Source organism: Zalophus californianus, chromosome 13 (assembly GCF_009762305.2).
Source record: "Zalophus californianus isolate mZalCal1 chromosome 13, mZalCal1.pri.v2, whole genome shotgun sequence".
Lineage (NCBI taxonomy): Eukaryota > Metazoa > Chordata > Mammalia > Carnivora > Otariidae > Zalophus > Zalophus californianus.
In genome coordinates this window covers 26,970,219-26,991,241 of record NC_045607.1, presented here as the reverse complement: position 1 = coordinate 26,991,241, position 21,023 = coordinate 26,970,219, and the positions used below count along the sequence as shown (strand labels likewise).

Here is a 21,023-nt window from a genome sequence, read left to right as displayed (position 1 = left end):
TTCCACATTGGTTTGCATTTTAACTTTTGTATATAATTCTTTTGTTGTCAGAGTTTTTAAAAATTAATGCTTTGTGGGGTGCCTGGATTCTCGATATCGGCTCAGGTCAGATTTCAGTGTCCTGAGATCGAGCCCCGCGTTGGGCTCTGCACTGGGCAGGGAGTCTGCTTGAGATTCTCTCTCTCCTTTTCTCTGTGCTCCTCCCCACTGTGTGCACATGTGCACGCACACACACACAAACACATGCTCTCTTTCTCTCAAATAAATAAATCTTAAAAAAAATTAATGTTTTTTAGAACAGGTTTAGGTTTATGGAAAATTGAGTAGATTGTACAGAGACTTGCCACATATCCCTTCTCCTCCAAATACAATTTACCCTATCATTAACATCTTGCATTAGTGTGGTACATTTGTTATAATTGATGAACCAATATTGATACATTATTATTAACTGAAGCTCATAGTTTACATTAGGGTTCATTTTTTGTGTTATACAGTCCTTTGGGTTTTGACAAATGTATAATATCACGTATCCACCATGACATTATCATACAGAATAGTTTCACTGCTCTAAAATTCCCCTCTACTCTGCCTCTACATCCCTTGTATCCTGCAGCCTTGCTACAATGGCTTGTTAGTTCAGGAATTTTTTTTTTCCCTTGATTTTTCAGATTTTCTACATTGATATTGATGCCATCACTGAGCAAAGAAGGTTTTATTTCTTCCTTCCTAATCTATATACCTTTTACTTCCTTTTCTCATCTTACTGCATTTAGCTAGAACTTCCACGGAGTACAGTGTTGAATAGGAGTGGTGAAAGGGGACTTGCCTTAGAAGAAAAGTATCTAGTTTCTCAATATTAAGTATAATTTTTTTTTTTAATTGAGAGAGAGAATGGTAGAGAGAGAGCATGAGAGGGAAGAAGGTCAGAGGGAGAAGCAGACTCCCCGCCAAGCAGGGAGCCCAATGTGGGACTCGATCCCGGGACTCCAGGATCATGACCCGAGCCAAAGGCAGTCGCTTAACCAACTGAGCCACCCTCAATATTAAGTATAATGTTAACGGTAGCTTTTTTGCAAATGTTCTTTATCAAGCAAAGTTCTTCTCTGTTCTGGTTTGCTGAGTTTTTGTCATGAGTGTCAAATATTTTTTCTCTGTTCATAAGATCATATGATTTTTCTTCCAATGTGATCAATTATATTAATTGATTTAGAATGTTGAACCAGCCCTGTATACTTGGAATAAGTCTTTTAAAAACTCTTTTTAGTGACAGAATGTTTAAATACAATATCTGCAGTTTCACACATTTTAGACACATCTATGTCACTGGAGGACCATGTTCTTCAATTAAGTCTCTTGTTTTGCAAATGGAACATCTGTTGATGTTGAGGAGCTATGGAAAATCTCTTCTATGGAAAATGAATGAATTACTGTTCATACATGTTAGTTATGGCTCATTTACCTTGGTTAATTTTAATGACTCATAGAACTCATTGCAGAAACATCTAAAAATCCTAAAGTATTTTTGGGGGGTTGGGGAATTCATTTTTGTTTAGTGATGAGAAATTACAATTCTTTTATAAATAAGATTTCATTTTTTTTATTTTTTAAAGATTTTATTTATTTATTCATGAAAGACAGAGAGAAAGAGAGAGGCAGAGGGAGAAGCAGTCTCCCAAGGAGCAGGGAGCCCGACGCGGGACTCAATCCCAGGACCCTGGGATCATGACGTGAGCTGAAGGCAGACGCTTAACCATCTGAGCCACCCAGGCGCCCTATAAATAAGATTTTTAAAATACATTGAAACTATCTTAAATTAGTTTAATCATTGGATTCAAAGCAAAGTTTTCTATTTTGTCTTTAGTGATTTAATATATATTCTACAGCTGTTTGAAGTAGCAGATTAAGAAGTATATGTTGAGAAATAACAAGTTATTCTTGATTCTTTATCTTTGGCATGTTTGAATTGCTTTTTGCCAACTAGGATTTTAATAAAGTTTGAATAAATCTATAAAAAAACTTGAAACATGAATTTTTAAATGGAACTTTGAAAAATAGTTATTTTGCATTTATTAGGTTACCCTTTCTCTTAGCCTCATTCAGTTGCACCATTCAAAAGCAACATGAAAAAAGCAGTTTGAATGACAAACATAAATATTGGATTATTACTATAATAAATGAGAAATGAACCTTTTTTTTTTTTATTCAGTCCCTAAAGCTCCAGAGATAGATCCAGTAGACTGTTTGGTGGCTGACAATTCTGTAACAGTAGCTTGGAGAATGCCAGAAGAAGATAATAAGATTGACCATTTTATACTGGAACATCGGAAAACTAATTTTGATGGACTTCCACGTGTAAAGGATGAACGATGCTGGGAAGTAATCGATAATATTAAGGGTACCGAGTATACACTCTCAGGTAAAAGGACTGCATTTCATGAATCTCATTCTCAGAAAGTAAATGTAATTGTGAAAAATATTTTGAGTTACTTTAAAAGATTAAGTTTCTTTAGCCACGAGTAAGTTTCTCTTAAAATATCACGAAAACTTTCATTTTAATTACTTCTGGATATTTGTAATCTGGTAAAACTGTATGCAAAACAAACATGAAGGGGTGTTCTGGAAACAATATTTCAGAATAACATTTAATTTTAACCTTGATTTTCTTTTTTTTTTTTTAATATTTATTTATTTATTTGAGAGACAGAATGAGATAGAGAGAGTACATGAGAGGGGGTAGGGTCAGAGGGAGAAGCAGACTCCCCGCTCAGCAGGGAGCCCGATGCGGGACTCGATCCCAGGACTCCAGGATCACGACCTGAGCCGAAGGCACTCGCTTAACCAACTGAGCCACCCAGGCACCCAACCTTGATTTTCTAAGAATAAAAAAGCTGTCAATTTCCTAGGTGTACATACTACCCTACATTTCAGTGGCACCATGAATACTGTTGCTTTTACCTTTTTATGATTACCTTCACAGTAATACTTAAGGGCTGTGACTTGGTATTAGAAATTCGTGTTAGCCTTTTAAAAGTCTTTAAAAAGGTATTTATACACACACAAAAGGTATTTCCACATATAGGGGACTTTGGGTATTTGAAATGGACAAATGTTTCCAGAGTTCTTCAACACTTCTTATGTATGAGCAGTGACATTACCATTATTGAGCACTTACTGTTTGTCAGGAGTTGGGCTGAAGTGTATTACACAACACATCTCATTTAATCTTTACAATTATGAGGTTGGTTTTATGATTTCTATTTTGCAGATACAAAAACTGCCTCTGTCAAGTTGTTGATAGTCCCATAGCTAGTAATTTTTGGATGGAAATTTGAAAGATTTTATTTTATTTTTTAAAGTAATCTCTGCATTCATCGTGGGGCTCAAACTTACCATTCTGAGAACCAGAGTTGCATGCTGTACCGATTGAGCCAGCCAGGCACGCCATGGATTGAGATTTTAATCTAGACTTGACTAACTTCAGAATTTACTATTAATTCCTATGCTTTACTTTCTCTTTAAATTCATTTTTCACATAAAAAGACAATGTTTCATAAATATAAAAATTCTTTAGGGTGTCTTCTTTCCAGAAACTGAATATGTTATTTTATTTTATTTTTATTTTTATTTTTTTTAAAGATTTTATTTATTTGAGAGAGAGAAAATGAGAGATAGAGAGCACGAGAGGGAAGAGGGTCAGAGGGAGAAGCAGACTCCCCGCTGAGCAGGGAGCCCGATGCGGGACTCGATCCCCGGTCTCCGGGATCATGACCTGAGCCGAAGGCAGTCGCCTAACCGACTGAGCCACCCAGGTGCCCTGAATATGTTATTTTAAATTGTAGCATTTCTCCTTGAATAAAGCATCACTTTTAACAAGGCTTGAGAGTACCTTTTTATCACTAGGTTTAAAAAAAATCCACATTGAAAACTGTATATAATTTATTTCTTTTGAAGAAAGTAGTAGATAAATCATGACTCCTCTTATTTGAGGTGTTATCATTGTTTTAACATAAACATGTACTCTCCTGGAGTAAAGAAATAGTTCCAAGGAGGAAAAGTGTCTCTTTGAAGGTTCAAACTCATACTTTTGGAGTAGGTCCCTTTATTTTTCATATCTGAAAACCATTTTCATTTTTTCAGGCTTGAAGTTTGATTCAAAGTATATGAATTTCAGAGTACGAGCTTGTAACAAAGCTGTAGCTGGAGAGTATTCTGATCCAGTGACTCTAGAGACCAAAGGTAAGATCATAGATATTTATACAGCATAAAACAAAACTTAACATCCGAAGTTATTCAAGACTGTGACAGGAAGCATTTCATGTATGGTAGCACTTCTTCCCCACTGCGTGTGCACATACATACACACACTTGGAATTCCCAGCAGTAGGAATTTTAAGATGGGAAAATTAGAATTACAAAATTGGTTTTCATTAGTTCATCTTTTTTTTTTGTTAAGATTTTATTTATTTATTTGACAGAGAGAGAGACTGAGAGCGGGAACACAGCAGGGGGAGTGGGAGAGGGAGAAGCAGGCTTCCCGCAGAGCAGGGAGCCTGACGCGGGTCTCGATCCCAGGACCCTGGAATCATGACCTGAGCCGAAGGCAGAAGGTTAACGACTGAGCCACCCAGGTGCCCCGGACATGTACATTTCTATGCAAATTCCACAGATTCAGGAAAATGAATAGCTGGCTCATAGTCTTCTTGGAGCTGGGCTGGCTACTCCTATTGGCAGTGTCTGAATCTTAGTAGTCAAATTCTTGGTCTTATTGTTTGAAAGAGAAAGACTAAGTTGATTTTAGTCCTTTCAAGGGTTCTCACTGTGAGGGGCGCCTGGGTGGCTCAGTCGGTAAAGCGACTGCCTTTGCTCAGGTCATGATCCCAGGGTACTGGGATCGAGCCCCGCATCAGGCTCCCTGCCCAGCGGGGAGTCTGCCTCTCCTTCTCCCTCTGCTCTTCCCCTCTGCTCATGCTTTCTCTCTTACTTTCAAATAAATAAAATTCTTAAAAAAAAAAAAAATCCCAGCAGTTTGTTGTGTTGGAATTATGAAAGAAAGAAAAGGAGTTCTCACTGTGGGGTAAACCCCTTGGGGTAGGGATAGACTGAAACTCAACCCTGAGACCTACTAAACATTGATTCTGACCTTCAGGGAGACCCAGAATAAAATTTGTCCCTTACATGGCTGTAGGTCACAGCTTTTCTAAGGTTATTCCATACCATTGGAGTAGTTACTAATGAGGGCAAGAGCTCCAGAGGAAAAGTTTAGATTTTTAAAAAATGACATGTTGAACAATTGTTTGCTAATTTTTTTGGCTTATTGTAGTGCTTTTTGACCAACCATAGTAATAAATGTATGGAACAAAGAACTGGAGGGAAAGGGAGATGGAAATTAAATAGTGGAATCCTACCAAAATTTGATATCCTGCCTTTTAATGGTGTTCAATGTGGGAAACAGTGAACATTTTTTATTTCTGTCTCTCCAATGTATGTAGCATTGTTTCTTTTTTTTTAAAGATTTTTTATTTATTTATTTGACAGAGACACAGCGAGAGAGGGAATACAAGCAGGGGGAGTGGGAGAGGGAGAAGCAAGCTTCCTGCTGAGCAGGGAGCCCGATGCGGGGCTTGATCCCAGGACCCCAGGATCATGACCTGAGCTGAAGTCAGACGCTTAACAACTGAGCCACCCAGGTGCCCCTGTAGCATTATTTCTTGTCATTGGAACTGTCACATGTGATGAGTAATCTAAGTTCTTATGTATAGAATTTTTAAGTATTTTATCCCTTACTTCCTTGTAAAGGCAAATGATGTGATATTAATCACAAATTACTCTCTAGTTTGAAATGATAGTGGCTATGACATGGAGTACCAAGAAAGCAGCCACCAACACAAACACATGAAGCATAATGGTGCTTCAATTTTTTGGTACCTTGTTTTCACAGACTTTTAAAGATACAGAAACTAATACCTATCTCTATTTAGAGATGATGTGAGATAGGACTGATGTTTGAGACCTCACTTTTGAGACCAGTCCTTTTTTTAATTTTTTTTTTTTTTAAACTACACTGTATCCCTGTTAGCTTAGCGAGACTCAGTGACTTATTTGAGGTCCCGTAAAGGGGATAGTGTCCAAAACAAAACAAAAAAAAGAGAGCGAGATAAAAGATTATACCTCTGGGATTGAAGCCCATGCCTTTCTGTCTGCATGCTGTGGTATTTAGCAAGTCTAGTCTCGGTTGGCTTGGAGATTATCTTTTCTTGCCACTCATGACTCCACCCTTCTCCATCATATTAAACATTAGGGAACAGCCTTAGGATTTTTTTCTTGCCTTTATTTTTTTTAAAGCCTTAGGATCGGAGCACCTGGGTGGCTCAGATGATTAAGCATCTGCCTTTGGCTCAGGTCATGATTCTAGTGTCCTGGGATCGAGCCCCACATCGGGCTCCCTGCTCAGCGGGGAGTCTGCTTCTCCCCCTCCCTCTGCTTCTCCCCCTGCTCATGCTCTCTCTCTCTCTCTCTCTCTCTCTCTCTCTCTCTCTCTCTCTCTCTCTCAGTATCTCTGTGTCTCAAATGAATAAATAAAAAAAAACTTTAAGGGCGCCTGGGTGGCTCAGATGGTTAAGCGTCTGCCTTCGGCTCAGGTCATGATCCCAGGGTCCTGGGATCGAGTCCCGCATCGGGCTCCCTGCTCCTTGGGAGCCTGCTTCTCCCTCTGCCTCTCTCTCTCTCTCTCTGTCTGTCTCTCATGAATAAATAAATAAAATCTTTAAAAAAAAAATCTTTAAAAAAAAAATAAAGCCTTAGATCTTAACAAGCAGCTGAGAATTGATGGTACCTTAGAGTCATACTTTTTCTTTCTCTCCAGAATGTAGATACCCTCACATGTATTGCCTAATAGAGGGGTTAATAAACCCTGGGTTTTTTTTTTTTTTTAAGTTTATTTATTTATTTTTTTAGTAAACTCTACACCCAGTGTGGGGCTCGAACTCACCACCCCGAGATCAAGAGTCTTATGCTATTCTGACTGAACCAGCCATGCGCCCCAACCCTCTTTTCTTAAGGCAGTTCATTCTTGATAGTGCAGGGTCTCAAATTTGCTTAATCCTAATTTTTTGGTAACCTGCTTATGAAGTAACTGTTAAATGCCTATTTAGTAACCTTATTAAGGAATTTTTTTGTCATTTGTATTGAAAAACTATATTCTTTCTATAAGTTCATTTCTGTTTACATTGCAAATTTTGAAAAGTTAACAACTTGTTTAGTATGATATTTCCTAGAAGTAGTATGGTCAGTAGATTTGTATTTAGAAAGTTATTTTGTAAATAAAGACAATGAACAATGGTCAGATGCATAGTTGAAATTAAAGTGTTCTTGGGATGCCTGGGTGGCTCAGTTGGTTAAGCGTCTGCTTTCGGCTCAGGTCATGATCCCAGGGTCCTGGGATCGAGTCCCATATCGGGCTCCTTGCTCAGGAGGGAGCCTGCTTCTCCCTCTGCCTGCCGCTCCCCCTGCTTGTGCTTTCTCTTTCTCTCTGACAAATAAAAAAATCTTTAAAAAATAAAAAATTAAAGTGCTCTTTACAGAATAGTGAAGGAAAAAATTTTTAATTTACTAGGTAAACATTAGGCTCTGTATATGACTACTTTGTTGTTTGATGATGCACACTTTGTATATACACTGAAGCTTTGGCTAAATCAAGCAGTATCCTTAAGTGAAATAGGGTTGTAAAGGAATATCACTACAATGAGTAATTAACAGAAATTTGAAATTTTGAAGGAGAATATAACTAACAGAAGCCGATTAGTTGGTAACTATGTAGTAGATGATACTTTGCTTAAGGCAGAGATTCTAGGAATTGCATTTGAGAACATGAGGAATTCTGCATTATTTAGCTTAATCAATACATTTTAATGATTTACCTTCAGTTTCAAAGAGAGAAGGTAATACTTCTCTCTTAGACTGATTTCCTAAACTAGCAGTTCTGAGTAAGTCTTATGAGTAAGATAGATAGTTTCCCAAAGTACCAAGTAATTTGAAAAGCATAGTTTTGTTTCATTTTTTAAATTATTTTTTAAAATTTGGCACATTACATTAGTTTCAAACGTAGTGATTCAGCTTCTCTGTAGTTGTGCTGTGCTCACTGCAAACCATCTGTCATCATAAAATGCTATTCCTGTACCGCTGACTATATGCTCTATGCTGTGCCTTTTATTCCTGTGACGTTTTGAGTTTTTTGATTTGTTTTCATGGAAGTAGTCCTTTCCCCATGTCTTTGCCATTTAAGTCATATCTAGCTCTATCGGCTGGGCCAGTTTCCTTACTCTTGCTGTCATAGCCTGTTTCTCTGTGCTTTTTAATTCAAAACTACTGAGAGTTTAAATATGAAAGTATTAAGTATTAGAGCCTCAGAGAAAATGTGTTTGTGCCAGGCTGTATAATTTTTTTACACCACATCCTCAAGTCTACCAGCTACTCTTCCTATTTAGTCATAGCAGTCAACTGATAATCAACTGATATTCTAATAATAGAAAGTTGAGATTATTATGTGCTGATGGAAATTCCAGCAGAAGGAATAGCAGAGACACCAGAGGCCATGCAAGTACATTGTATTTGGTTGGAGTTACAGGATATGTAGAGAATGTCAATGGTCAGTAAAGTAGGAGTTAGTAAATTACAGCCTTATCTTTGGGTACTTTAAATGCTAGCATTAGGAATTTGAACTTTATTGTTTATAGTGTTGAATAAATTAAGTACAAAATAATGTGATGATAGTTGTGCTTCAGAATATGGGTATGTTGTATATTTTTTAAAAAGTGAAATATTGTTTTGGACAGCACTAAACTTCAGTTTGGATAACTCATCATCCCATTTGAACCTGAGAGTTGAAGATAGCTGTGTAGAGTGGGATCCTACTGGAGGAAAAGGTCAAGAAAATAAAATGAAAGGGAAAGAGAATAAGGGCAGGTAAGCCAGTTCATTAGATCTGTTATGTGGACACATGCTTGTACATTGTTTCTTACTTGACAATGACTGTGATTTGTGATAGGTTAATAACAACCACAGTAGTAAGGAATATAATACTGTTTATCAATACTTGAATTTGTTATAACATTTCTTATTACTTTTTCTTTCCTAATCCTCTTTTTACACATTTTATTTCAGCAATCCATTTCTTTAAAGTTATATCTACAGCAACTTGAACTGCTTCAGAAAGAAGTTCCTGAATTTTAGACTTATAGATCAGCTGTCTTACCTGAAGGTCTGCCTTAAATGACAGCTTTTAGCATGTACTGTCCCATTGTCTTGCCCCTGATCAGCAACCTTATGAACCAAAGAGGAAGTTTTGGGACCTTTTGTTGTTGTCAGACTTACTTAGACAGTCTCCAAAGTATGGGAGCCTCTTTCCTTTTTTTTAAGATTTTATTTATTTGACAGAGAGAGACACAGCAAGAGGGAACACAAGCAGGGGGAGTGGGAGAGGGAGAAGCAGGCTTCTGGTGGAGCAGGGAGCCTGATGTGAGGCTCGATCCCAGGACCCTGGGATCATGACCTGAGCCAAAGGCAGACGCTTAACGACTGAGCCACCTAGGTGCCCCTCTTTCTTTTTTAACAGAGGAAAATTTTGCTCAAACTGAAAGAAAGTAATATCACTGTGAGTTAAAACAGTGAATTAAAAAAAAAATTTCTCAGCAGACTTTTGATCTAATTTTAGTATAAGCTGTTAAATTTAAGTTGTAAAGCAGTCTCTTAACAGTTGCCTATTTTTATCTAACAGTGTCCATGTTACTTCACTGAAGAAACATACAAGGTGATGATCTATGTCTGTCTGGTTCTAGGACTTAGTATATCTAGCTTCGCTGAATAACTTTAATTTTTCTTTTAACCAATAAGCAGAAGCCATTGCAGCGCTTTCATAAGCTAAAATACTGCTCTGTGTAGACTGTCTGTATTGGTAGTTTATGTTTTGAATTTACAGCATTAGAGTATGCTGCATACTGTTTAGATTATATTGTATATGGTAACAAAACAATAAGCTCTGCTTTAAAGTCTTTCTTGAGTTATTTTCCCTCATCTGATTTTTTTTCTACATTTACTTATACCTGGCATCTTTCTTGTGCTGTATTCACTATATCTAACATTACAGCTTTGTTTTTATTTGTATTTGACACGAGGCAGGTTTGAAGTGTTCTTTTTTTTTTAAGATTTTATTTATTTGAGAGAGAGAATGAGATAGAGAGAGAGCATGAGAGGGGAGAGGGTCAGAGGGAGAAGCAGACTCCCTGCCGAGCAGGGAGCCCAATGCGGGACTTGATCCCGGGACTCCAGGATCATGACCTGAGCCGAAGGCAGTCACCCAACCAACTGAGCCACCCAGGCGCCCTGAAGTGTTCTATATTGTGTAGTGATCATGCAGTTTCAGAAGCATCAAGGATAAAAACTAAAGGTCATTGCTAAAATTACTAGGACAGTGCTCAATGAATCAATTCAAATTGCATGATTAATAATGTGCTAATTTGAAGATAGCACATATCTTTACCAGAAACCAGAATGTATTTCCTTTTCAAAATTATTTTCTTTTTTTCTAGTTTATCTGCTCATTATTAGTGAAAGTGACTTCAGCGTTAGCATATTATAAATTATAAAATGTTGCTGGATTTATATATGAAGTTTCATTTGGTCACTTGGAGATTTTTATAGACTGCTTGTATTTAGCAGTTCAGATCATATTATTTCTCTTTCTCCTCCTTTTTAAGGATATTTTATGTGTAGGGTACTTCTGAAATGTTATATACATTTATTCTTTCCATAAATATTTATTCATGTAAGGTGTCAGCTGGATGTGGTGGGTCTTATAGGGATAAATAGTGTTCCTGCCTTTAAGAAATTTGCCCTAGCTTGTGTATATAAGATACATATCTATAATCAAATAATAATACAAAGTAGAGATTACATGTTATGGTAAGCATGAATAAAGGATTTTGAGGAAGAAAGATGTCTTGAGCTGCCAGGTTTTAAGGTGGTCAGTTAGGGCATTGAGTCAAACTAAAAGTAACAATCAAGCCTATATTCACTTATGTGATAGTATAAGCAAGGGACCTCAAAGGAAAGGCTGCTAGCTCTCTTCAGTGTTCCATTTTTCCCAACAGAATGGCACCGGGTGAGGATCAGGTAAATCAAAGATTGCAAATGATGGTTATCTGGAGGGTCATCTCACTGCCAAGAGAGCCCCAAACAGAATGCTCTTCCTGTTGTTTTATGGACCTGAGGCCAAGAAGAAGGGAGAAGAGGGAAGGTTAGAAGTGGAAAAGTATTGAGATGGAGTGGAGAGAGTGCCTTCAGACTACACACCTCACCCCTGTCCCCTGTAAGGAGGTCTATACAGAGGCAGCTGAAAAGGTCTCATAAGGGGGTCTCTGAATAGAGGTGCTTAAGCTAGGAATGCAGATATGCATATGAGTACTGGGTTGGGGTGGGGGTGGATTGCATCTCCCTTCAGAAGCTGTGGTGAACTAGCTATGCACCAAGTCTGGTATGGGAAAGGCAGCCCTCCTAGGCTTGTCACTAAAAGCCTTTTATAATTGTCTATGGTTGGGCCTGAAAGGCTACACATAGGATTTTGGCCTGGAGCTGGATTCCTCAGAAGTGTTATTTAGCCTGGTAAGATCTGGAAGATTTTCATTAACGAAATAGTATTTAGGCTGGTTCTCAAGAAAGTAGAAGAATGCATGCCATTTGGACTTGGATTGAGAGAGGGAGGAACAAGAGAAAAGGCACTGAAGCAAGTTGCCTGAGTTTAAGGAACACTTTAGCTGCTACATTTAGCTGCTCTCTGCGGGTGAGAAGGCTAGAAAAGCCTTCTGGAAGAACCTGCAATTCCAAGCTAAGTTGTTTGTAGGTAGGAAAGAATACTTGAAGATTTTAAAGTAGGTGTGTCACATAGATTTATCTGGTAACAGTGAACAAGATGAATTGGGTGCCAAAGAGATCATTTCAGAAACTAGTAAAACAATCTAGAGTGCAGGTAGACTTTATACACAGTCAAGCTGCAAAGGTATTGTTAAAGGGGAGAGGTGGGAGGGATCATGTTTGACCTAGGACAGTAATAGCTGTTGTACTGCTTGCAAAAATGTTCTTAGGGTTGGAAGTCTACAAGCTGCAATGGAAGAGTCCTCCTTATTTAACTTTTCTTTGAAATTTAAACTGCCACTCTTAATAGTTACGTTTTTTGTCTTTTCTCCATGCTTTTCCCTTTATTTCTTTACTACTGGTAAGTTATGATTTTTTTGTTTTTTAAATGCAGTGATTCAGTATAATTGAAATGTTATTTTTTAGGCATCTTTGGGTTTTGATTTAGTTTGCATTTTTGAGATTTAGTGAAAGGCCTAATACTGTCCTGTTTATCATATCATATAATTTGATGTAAGGGGAGATCAGGTTGAATCTTGTCCATTTTAGTAGGAGAAATGCTTTATGATATTTTATATTATCCTGTGCACGGATTTGGGCATTTACTAAGTTTCTTCTTTTTAAGAAGAAAAGATCCAGAACAAAAATACCTGCTGCTTATGAAAAGGTTATTTAGTTTTCATTTTAATTGTATTTTTGCATTTTAAAATTTAAATTTAACTGCAAGAAATGTAAGCTCTATAATCCATTACCTTTCTTGAGTTCTTTTCTTCCTTTCGGTTCTTTTGTTTTCCTTTTTATCTTGTCTCATTTTGGCATTGTTTCTTAAATCAATTGCGTGTTCTTTGTTTAAGCTTTGTTCAGTCTGCATGATATTAGTGTTCAGCCTGCTTTGTGTTGATGACTTCTTACATTTCAGTGTTTATAATTGACAACTCTGATAATAATTCAGATAAAAGTAAATGGTGTTATTTGTGCAACATAATTAAACATCTTTTCAAAGTTTCCTTTCATGATTTGTAATTTTAGTTTGTGAAACATCTGTAACATAGAATATTTGTTTTTCTTTTTTTCCTGTTTATATAGAAGTGGCACACCATCCCCCAAACGGACATCCATAGGCTCCAGGCCACCAGCAGTAAGAGGCAGCAGAGATCGTTTCACTGGGGAATCATACACAGTGCTGGGTAGGATACACATAGTCTTCATTATGTCAGTTAATATTAAAGGCATCACGGTCACACTCGTGGGCTTTCTGCTCACTTAGAGTGGGAGTGGCCTGTGTACTGAATGTATATTTGCCAAACTTTCTCCCTCTTGAAGCCTGATTACTTTTGGGCGGGTTTCAATTTGTCTAATCATTGATTGCTTCATTTTATGTAGTGCTCTATGTATATGCATATCTTTTTTTTTCATTTTTTATTATTGTTATGTTAATCACCATACATTACATCATTAGTTTTTGATGTAGTGTTCCATGATTCATTGTTTGTGCATAACACCCAGTGCTCCATGCAGAACGTGCCCTCTTTAATACCCATCACCAGGCTAACCCATCCCCCCACCCACCTCCCCTCTAGAAACCTCAGTTTTTCAGAGTCCATCGTCTCTCATGGTTCGTCTCCCCCTCCGACTTACTCCCCTTCATTCTTCCCCTCCTGCTATCTTCTTCTTCTTTTTTTTTTCTTAACATATATTGCATTATTTGTTTCAGAAGTACTGATCTGTGATTCAACAGTCTTGCACAATTCACAGCGCTCACCATAGCACATACCCTCCCCAATGTCTGTCACCCAGCCACCCCATCCCTCCCACCCCCCACCACTCCAGCAACCCTCAGTTTGTTTCCCGAGGTTAAAAATTCCTCATATCAGCGAGGTCATATGATACATGTCTTTCTCTGATTGACTTATTTCACTCAGCATAACACCCTCCAGTTCCATCCACGTCGTTGCAAATGGCAAGATCTCATTCCTTTTGATGGCTGCATAATATTCCATTGTGTATATATACCACATCTTCTTTATCCATTCATCTGTCGATGGACATCTTGGCTCTTTCCACAGTTTGGCTGTGGTGGACATTGCTGCTATAAACATTGGGGTGCACGTACCCCTTCGGATCCCGACATTTGTATCTTTGGGATAAATACCCAGTAGAGTATATGCATATCTTCTGAGGGGATAGTAAGGAAGAAAAGTTCTAAAGCCTTTTATAAATCAGAAAAATTAGTAGTAAATATACAAGTAAAGTTATAGCAAATACTTTGCATTTAGTGTCCATGTGTTAATATGGTTATTTTTCTGAATCAGATTTTTTGTGCCATTTTGTGAGATGAGAGATGGGTAAAAATCTATGTGACTCATAAAGAAGAAGTTAGAACCAAATATACCTTTCTGGTCTTTTGCAGGAGACACTGCTATTGAAAGTGGACAACATTATTGGGAGGTCAAAGCCCAGAAGGATTGTAAATCCTACAGTGTGGGAGTAGCATACAAGACTTTGGGGAAATTTGACCAGTTAGGAAAGACAAACACTAGCTGGTGTATCCATGTCAACAACTGGCTACAGAACACATTTGCAGCAAAGCATAATAATAAAGTCAAAGCCTTGGATGCTACTGTTCCTGAGAGAATAGGTGTATTTTGTGATTTTGATGGGGGTAAGTTTACTGATTTTCTCGTAAGTCATTTTGTCATAGTTGCTTATATTTTACTACTTTTCATTGGTAATCGTCTATATGCAGTTCCCATTAATATGGTGGTCAGGGTATTTTGACCTACTAGGATTTGATCACAAAAATAATTTCAGCTCTAGAATTGACTGGAAGGGTGTGTGATGTTTGCCTGAAGGCTTACAAAAGCACTCATCTATAATATGCTTAATAAGTCTGAAAGAATGATTTTCTTAATTTTTGTCTTAAGCATTAAAATTTTTTCTGTCCATTTTAATTCCTTCCTGACCTTATTTTATTACCTGAAAAGAGTGGTGGAGTCAGATTTTTCAAGTTGGGATGGACCTTAGAAATTGCCCAATCCATCTGCCATAGATATAAAATCCTTCTTACAGTTACCTCTGTAGGTAGTTGTCACTCCTGTGCTTGAAGAACTTTCTGATGTGAAGCTCATTATCTTAGAAGGCAGCTTATTTCACTCTTGGATAGTACTCAGTAATAGAAGGTTTTTCTTAAATTGACTCGCTTTGTTTCCTAATAACTTCCGAGGCTACTGTCCTTAAATTTTGTCATCTGAAGAAACACAGAATTATGTTCCCTAATTCACATTTACATGATAAGTTTAAAAACTATTAACATTGCTTCTTTTGCTCTTTTTCCAGACTATACATTCTCTGTACCATTAGCTGTTCTTCTTATAGCTTAATTTTTCCAAAAGTTTATAAGCTGCTGTGGTTATATCCTGTGTCCACATATTTCTTAAATATTGGTTCTCAAAGTAGATCATGCAACTTCTGACCATCATAAGACATGTAATTTGGCAACACAGTTTCTAGTAATATGACTTAATAGCACTTTTGGTCTATATTGAGCTTGTAGCCACCCAATCCAGTAGATCTTTTCTCATGGAGTTCTGTCAAATTGCCTTTCCCCCCCATATATTAGGCAGTTTAGGGTTGTTTTTGTCGTTTAAACTCAAATGAAGAATATTACATTTGTCCTTAAGTTTCTTTTTCTCTTTTGTTTCGAATTTTTATTTTAATTCTAGGTAGTTAACATGTAGTGTGATACTGATAGTGTTGATACTGAATTTAGTGATTCCTCACTTATGTATAACACCCAATGCTTATCACAACAAGTGCCTTCCTTAATGTCCATCACCAATTTAGCCCATCCCCTGCCCACCTCCCCTCCATCAACCCTCAGTTCTCTATAGTTAAGAGTCTCTTATGGTTTCATCTTAATAGATTTGGCCACTCTTTTTGAAAACTTTTGTTCAGATCATCTAAAAAGTAACTTGATATTTATTTTTTGTAAAATTTGCTTAAGCTTTTTGAACTAGGTATTTGATAAGCATCTTTTCTACTGTCATCAAAATATTTACATAATATATATGCTTTTTTTTTTGAGAGAGAGAAATAGAGAAAGAGCATGAGCAGGGCAGAAGAAGAGGGAGAGAGAGAATCTTGAGCAGGCTCTATGTTCCACGTGGAGCCCAACACAGGGCTCAATCTCATGACCTTGAGATCATGACCTGAGCCGAATTCAAGAGTCAGATGCTTAGCTGACTGAGCCTCCCAGGCGCTTCTATAAAAATTTTGAAGATGAAACTATTAAACTAGGGAACAAAAGTAATTCCCTAGATACTTCTTTCCAATTTGACACTTTAAGCTAATAAAACCCAATTTTACCGTTTTAAGTAACATTGTGTCCAAATAATTTGCTGAGCCTTCTACCTAGTTACTCAAAAGAAAAAAGTTAACTTTGGCTTGATTTAATTTTAGTGATGACATGTTAGTTTTGCTGCATTCTTTTTTACTTACTTTGAATCAGATAAATAATTTTCCTCAGGATACATGTTATTACTGACACTTTTTTTTTTCTTTATCAACTCTCAGGATAGATTTTGCTTCTCTTCTCTTTTCTCATACTTTGTGGTTCCTCAAAGATACTAGTGAAAAGTGTAATTGCTAGCATAGGGTAACTTTTCACTGGTAATCATCTATATACAATTTCCATTAATATGGTGGTCAGAGTGTTTTGACCTACTAGAATTTGATCAGAAACATAATTTCAGTTCTAGAATTGACTGGGTGTGTGATGTTTGCCTAAAGCCTTACAAAAGCACTCATCTATAATATGCTTAGTAAGTCTGAAAGAATGATTTTCTTGATTTTTGTTTTAAGCATTCAAATTTTTTCTGTTCATTTTAATTCCTTCCTGACCTTATTTTATTACCTGTAAAGAGTGGTGGAGTCAGATTTTTCAAGTTGGAATGGACTTTAAAAATTGCCCAAACCATCCCTAGTAATGTAGGATGGAATCTGATTCTGAGGGCCTTGGAAAATAGTAATAGGCTTGTCTTTTTTATAGTAGTTGAGGGAAGGGGGTTTCTGTGCATTTTTAAAAACTGTAGTCATATGATAATCTAATTTTAGAACTGTTGGAGAGTAAGTGGTTAAATGTGGAAGAGATTGCAAACATAGAGTAAGACTTCTCAGGAGTCAGTCTTCGAGCAGTGTAAGTAGGACCATGTTTGTCTTGTTAGGTATTATATCCTTATTGCCTGGCAAGTGCTTTTACCTAGTAAGCCCCCCCCCCCTTTTTAAGATTTTATTTATTTATTTGACAGAGAGGAGAGAGGGAACACAAGCAGGGGGAGTGGGAGAGGGAGAAGCAGGCTTCCTGCTGAGCAGGCAGGAAGCCGGATGCGGGGCTCGATCCCAGGACCTGGGATCATGACCTGAGCTGAAGGCAGATGCTTAATGACTGAGTCACCCAGGTGCCCCTAGTAAGTCCTTAATAAGTGTTTGTTGAGTGATTCATAGTAACAAGGGCCTGAGCAGTGGGGAATCCAGAGGAATGGATTTGGTGGTTCTGAGAAGTAGAATTCATAGGACTCAATAGCTAAATATGAATTGGAGAGCAAACAAAGAAGAGTTGAAGATGACTGAGATTCCAGCCAGTGTGGTCAAGAGGATGGTATGTCATCTGCAGCATGGGGAACATAGTCCTGGGGAAAGAGGAGGTGCCAGCAGGACAACTGTGTGGCATGACTGGCTTATACTTAGAAATTCAGTGTTAGGACTCAGAAGAGAAGTAGAGCTGAAGCTAAATGTTAAGACACAGCATCACAGAGTGGCTACTGAAGAACAGTTAAATGTTACTGCTCTGCTGTTTACTTTGTGACCACACATAGGTTGCTTAACGTTTTGATGTACTGTATATAAAGAACCCAATGCTTTAATGGTAGACATAAATATTAGTTTCTCTTCTCTGTTTGGTGGCAGCTGAGTCATTAAGGGAACATTGTAGAGAGAACACAGAACCTGGACAAGCATCTACATTCAGAATAGGAGAAAAGGAGACAGAAGATATCCTCAGGGTTAGAGATACAGAGAAGTCATGGGACAAGAATTTCAAGAAGTGGTAACAGATGTAAGGAGGCCATCAGGTTGGACAGTTAGGTGGTCAGAAAGACAGTTATTTTAGTTGCAGGGTCATGTTGAAAGACTGTGAGGGTATTTTAAAAACAAAACTGAAGCAGTGATAATTATGATATCAGAGACTGAAATGAGTATGGCTTCAAGTGTTTAGAAGACAAGGTTTAATAAAGTAAGCCTTAAATGATGATAGGATTTGGGTACAAAGGCTGGTTATAGTAAAAAGGAAGAAGAAATAGCCTGGTTTTTACTGAGTTAAGGAAAACATTTGTTAAATAATGATAAAATAAATAGTTTATAGTTGAATAAGTAAGAGTAGTGTCAGATTATGGAAGCACTGTGGAGATCCTGAAAATCAGGAAAGAAAACTAGATTTGGGCTTTTTCTTACACACGTCTACTACTGATTACTGACTTTCAAGTAGAATTTCTGAGTCTAGTCCTTATACTTTGTAACCAAAAAAAGTGCCAAACTATGTATTATTACATTTACCCATGATGATATGTTAGATTTAATTAAATGTTTTTGTGTAATAAGGCTTTTTTTTTTTCCTTTTAGGTCAACTTTCTTTCTATGATGCAAGCTCAAAACAGTTGTTGTATTCCTTTAAGATGAAATTTACTCAGCCAGTACTACCTGGTTTCATGGTTAGTACCAATTTATATTTTATTTGGTTTGATAACTTTAAGGAGAACAATCTGTGCTATATATTTGGGATAGCCAAACATCTTTTTTTTTTTTTTTCATATTCTTCCCTCTTTCCCTAATCTACCTTTCCCAAATCTGTGATTGTCTGTATATTTTTGGTATTTTTATTGAAGTAAATATTATTACATAAAAGTATGCAAATTATAAGAATGCAGTTTGATGAATCTCACAGGACTACACACATTTTTGTAACCAGTGTCTAGATCAAGAAATGGAACATAACCAGAATCCCATAAGCCCCCTTGTGCTTGTTTCTGGCCCCTGCTGGTCAGCTAGCAAAGTGGTTACTATCTTGAATTTTAATACCATAAATTCATTTTGCCTCCTTTTCAACTTTGTATATTGAATCCTACAATATCTTTTTGGTTCAACATTATGTTTGTGAGATTTATCCATGTTCTCTGTGGTGGTATTCATTCTTATGTAGCTTCCCATTGTATTTATATGTATAGTTCTCCATTATATGACTCTTTCATCATTTATATATCATTGGGTTCTTGAGTGGTCTCCCCTTGGGACATTTAGAATAATGTCTATGAATATTCTTATCATGTCTTTTGGTAAATGTGTGTATATATTTCCATCAGGGTATGTAACTAAGATTGGAGTTGCTAGATGGTATGATATGTGTGTAATCAACTCTCGTAGGGTTTTTTAGAGTTGTTAGTTATACTAATTAATTGCTAGCAGTATATTAGAGTTTGATTCTTCCACATCTTTATCAACATTTGGTAGTATCTTTTTTAAGTTTTAGTCCTTCTAGTGGATATGATATATACTCACCAGTTGAAGGACTTTTGGATTCTTTTCAGTTTTTGGCAATTTTGAATAAAGGCACTGTAAACATTCGCAAATGGGTTTTTATGTGAATATTCATTTTCATGTCTCTTGGGTAAATACCTAGGAGTGAGGTTATTAGATCACTTGAAAGTGCATGTTTAACTTTAACAGAAACTACCAAAATGTTTTCCAAAGTGGCTGTATGACTTTTGCATTCCTACTAGCAATATATGAAAGTTTACTACATCCTTGCCGTTACTTGATATTGTCACATTTCTTGTTGTTCAGCAATTTTAATAGGCATGTAATGGTATTTCATTGTGGTTTTAACTTGTATTTTCCTAAGGACAAATGATTTTGAACATTTTTTCATGTGTTTATTTGCCATTTGTATAGTTTCTTTGGTTAAGTATCTACTATTTGTTCATTTTTTATTGGGTTACTTGTTTTCTCATTAATGAGTTTTAAGATTTCTTTATGTATGATGGATATGAGTCCCTTATCAAAAAACTGTTTTGCAAATATTTTCTCCCAGTTTGTGGCTTTTCTCATTTTTTGAACATTTTGATGAGAAGTTTTTCATTTTAATGAAATCCTGTTTATCCATTTCTTTTCTTTTATGGATCATGCATTGCCTAACTCAAGTTCACAAAGATTTTCTTTTGCATTCTTCCTAAAGTTTTATGGTTTTAGGTTTTACATTTAGGTCTGTGATCCACTTTGAGTTATTTTTTTTGTATATGGTACCAGGTATGGTTTGCGATCTATTTTTTTGCATATGGATTCCAAGTATTCTAGTGCCACTTACTGAAAAAGACTAACCTTTCTTCATTGATTTGCCCTTGCACCTTTGTGCTAGATGTTTTGAGTAAATAGATTTGTAAATCACTTAAATAATTTCCACAAAAGTAATATAGTGGTTTTTTTTTTTTAAGATTTTATTTTTTTATTTGAGAGAGAGAGAATGAGAAATAGAGAGCATGAGAGGGAAGAGGGTCAGAGGGAGAAGCAGACTCCCTGCCGAGCAGGGAGCCCGATGTGGGACTCGATCCCGGGACTCCAGGATCATGACCTGAGCCGAAGGCAGTCGCTTAACCAACTGAGCCACCCAGGCGCCCAATATAGTGGTTTTATAATCACAGAGCTGCTTTTGTGTTTTGCGAGTTATTACTGAACTTGCTAGTTTTAAAAATTTGGAATGTTAATCATACAGCTATAAATTTCACAGGTCAATGAATTCTTTGGTACATTACTGTAATCACTTAGTAAATACTAAACACTTTAGGATATAATTGAAGATGGGAATACTTCAACAGTTTCTAGGAGGTCCCTTGTCTCAAGCTATGTCGGCTACAAACCAGGCATTGATGATAATTTAAATGATCCATTCTTTCATATTTTAATTCATTTGAGTCTGTTCCAAATCAGTTGTCATTCATCTTATTGAATGATACCTACTCTGTTTACAAGCAAAGCAGTTTCATCTTTCATAAACTTACTCACATTTATGA

General features: G+C 36.8%; 1 protein-coding gene across 6 annotated transcripts in view; it reads left to right on the top strand.

The window, feature by feature from the left end:
• Window positions 1–21,023, top strand: part of FSD1L (fibronectin type III and SPRY domain containing 1 like) — a 73,301-nt gene that overhangs the window by 45,218 nt on the left and 7,060 nt on the right. For 4 of the 6 annotated variants that reach the window (XM_027615060.2, XM_027615053.2, XM_027615058.2 and 1 more), the window contains 7 exons: window positions 2,210–2,419; window positions 4,141–4,239; window positions 8,835–8,964; window positions 9,776–9,808; window positions 12,994–13,094; window positions 14,318–14,569; window positions 18,583–18,671. In XM_027615060.2, the coding sequence (XP_027470861.1) occupies window positions 2,210–2,419; window positions 4,141–4,239; window positions 8,835–8,964; window positions 9,776–9,808; window positions 12,994–13,094; window positions 14,318–14,569; window positions 18,583–18,671 (914 nt within the window). The remainder of the gene's footprint in view (window positions 1–2,209; window positions 2,420–4,140; window positions 4,240–8,834; window positions 8,965–9,775; window positions 9,809–12,993; window positions 13,095–14,317; window positions 14,570–18,582; window positions 18,672–21,023) is intronic. The other 2 variants (XM_027615059.2, XM_027615054.2) reach the window with 2 other exon arrangements.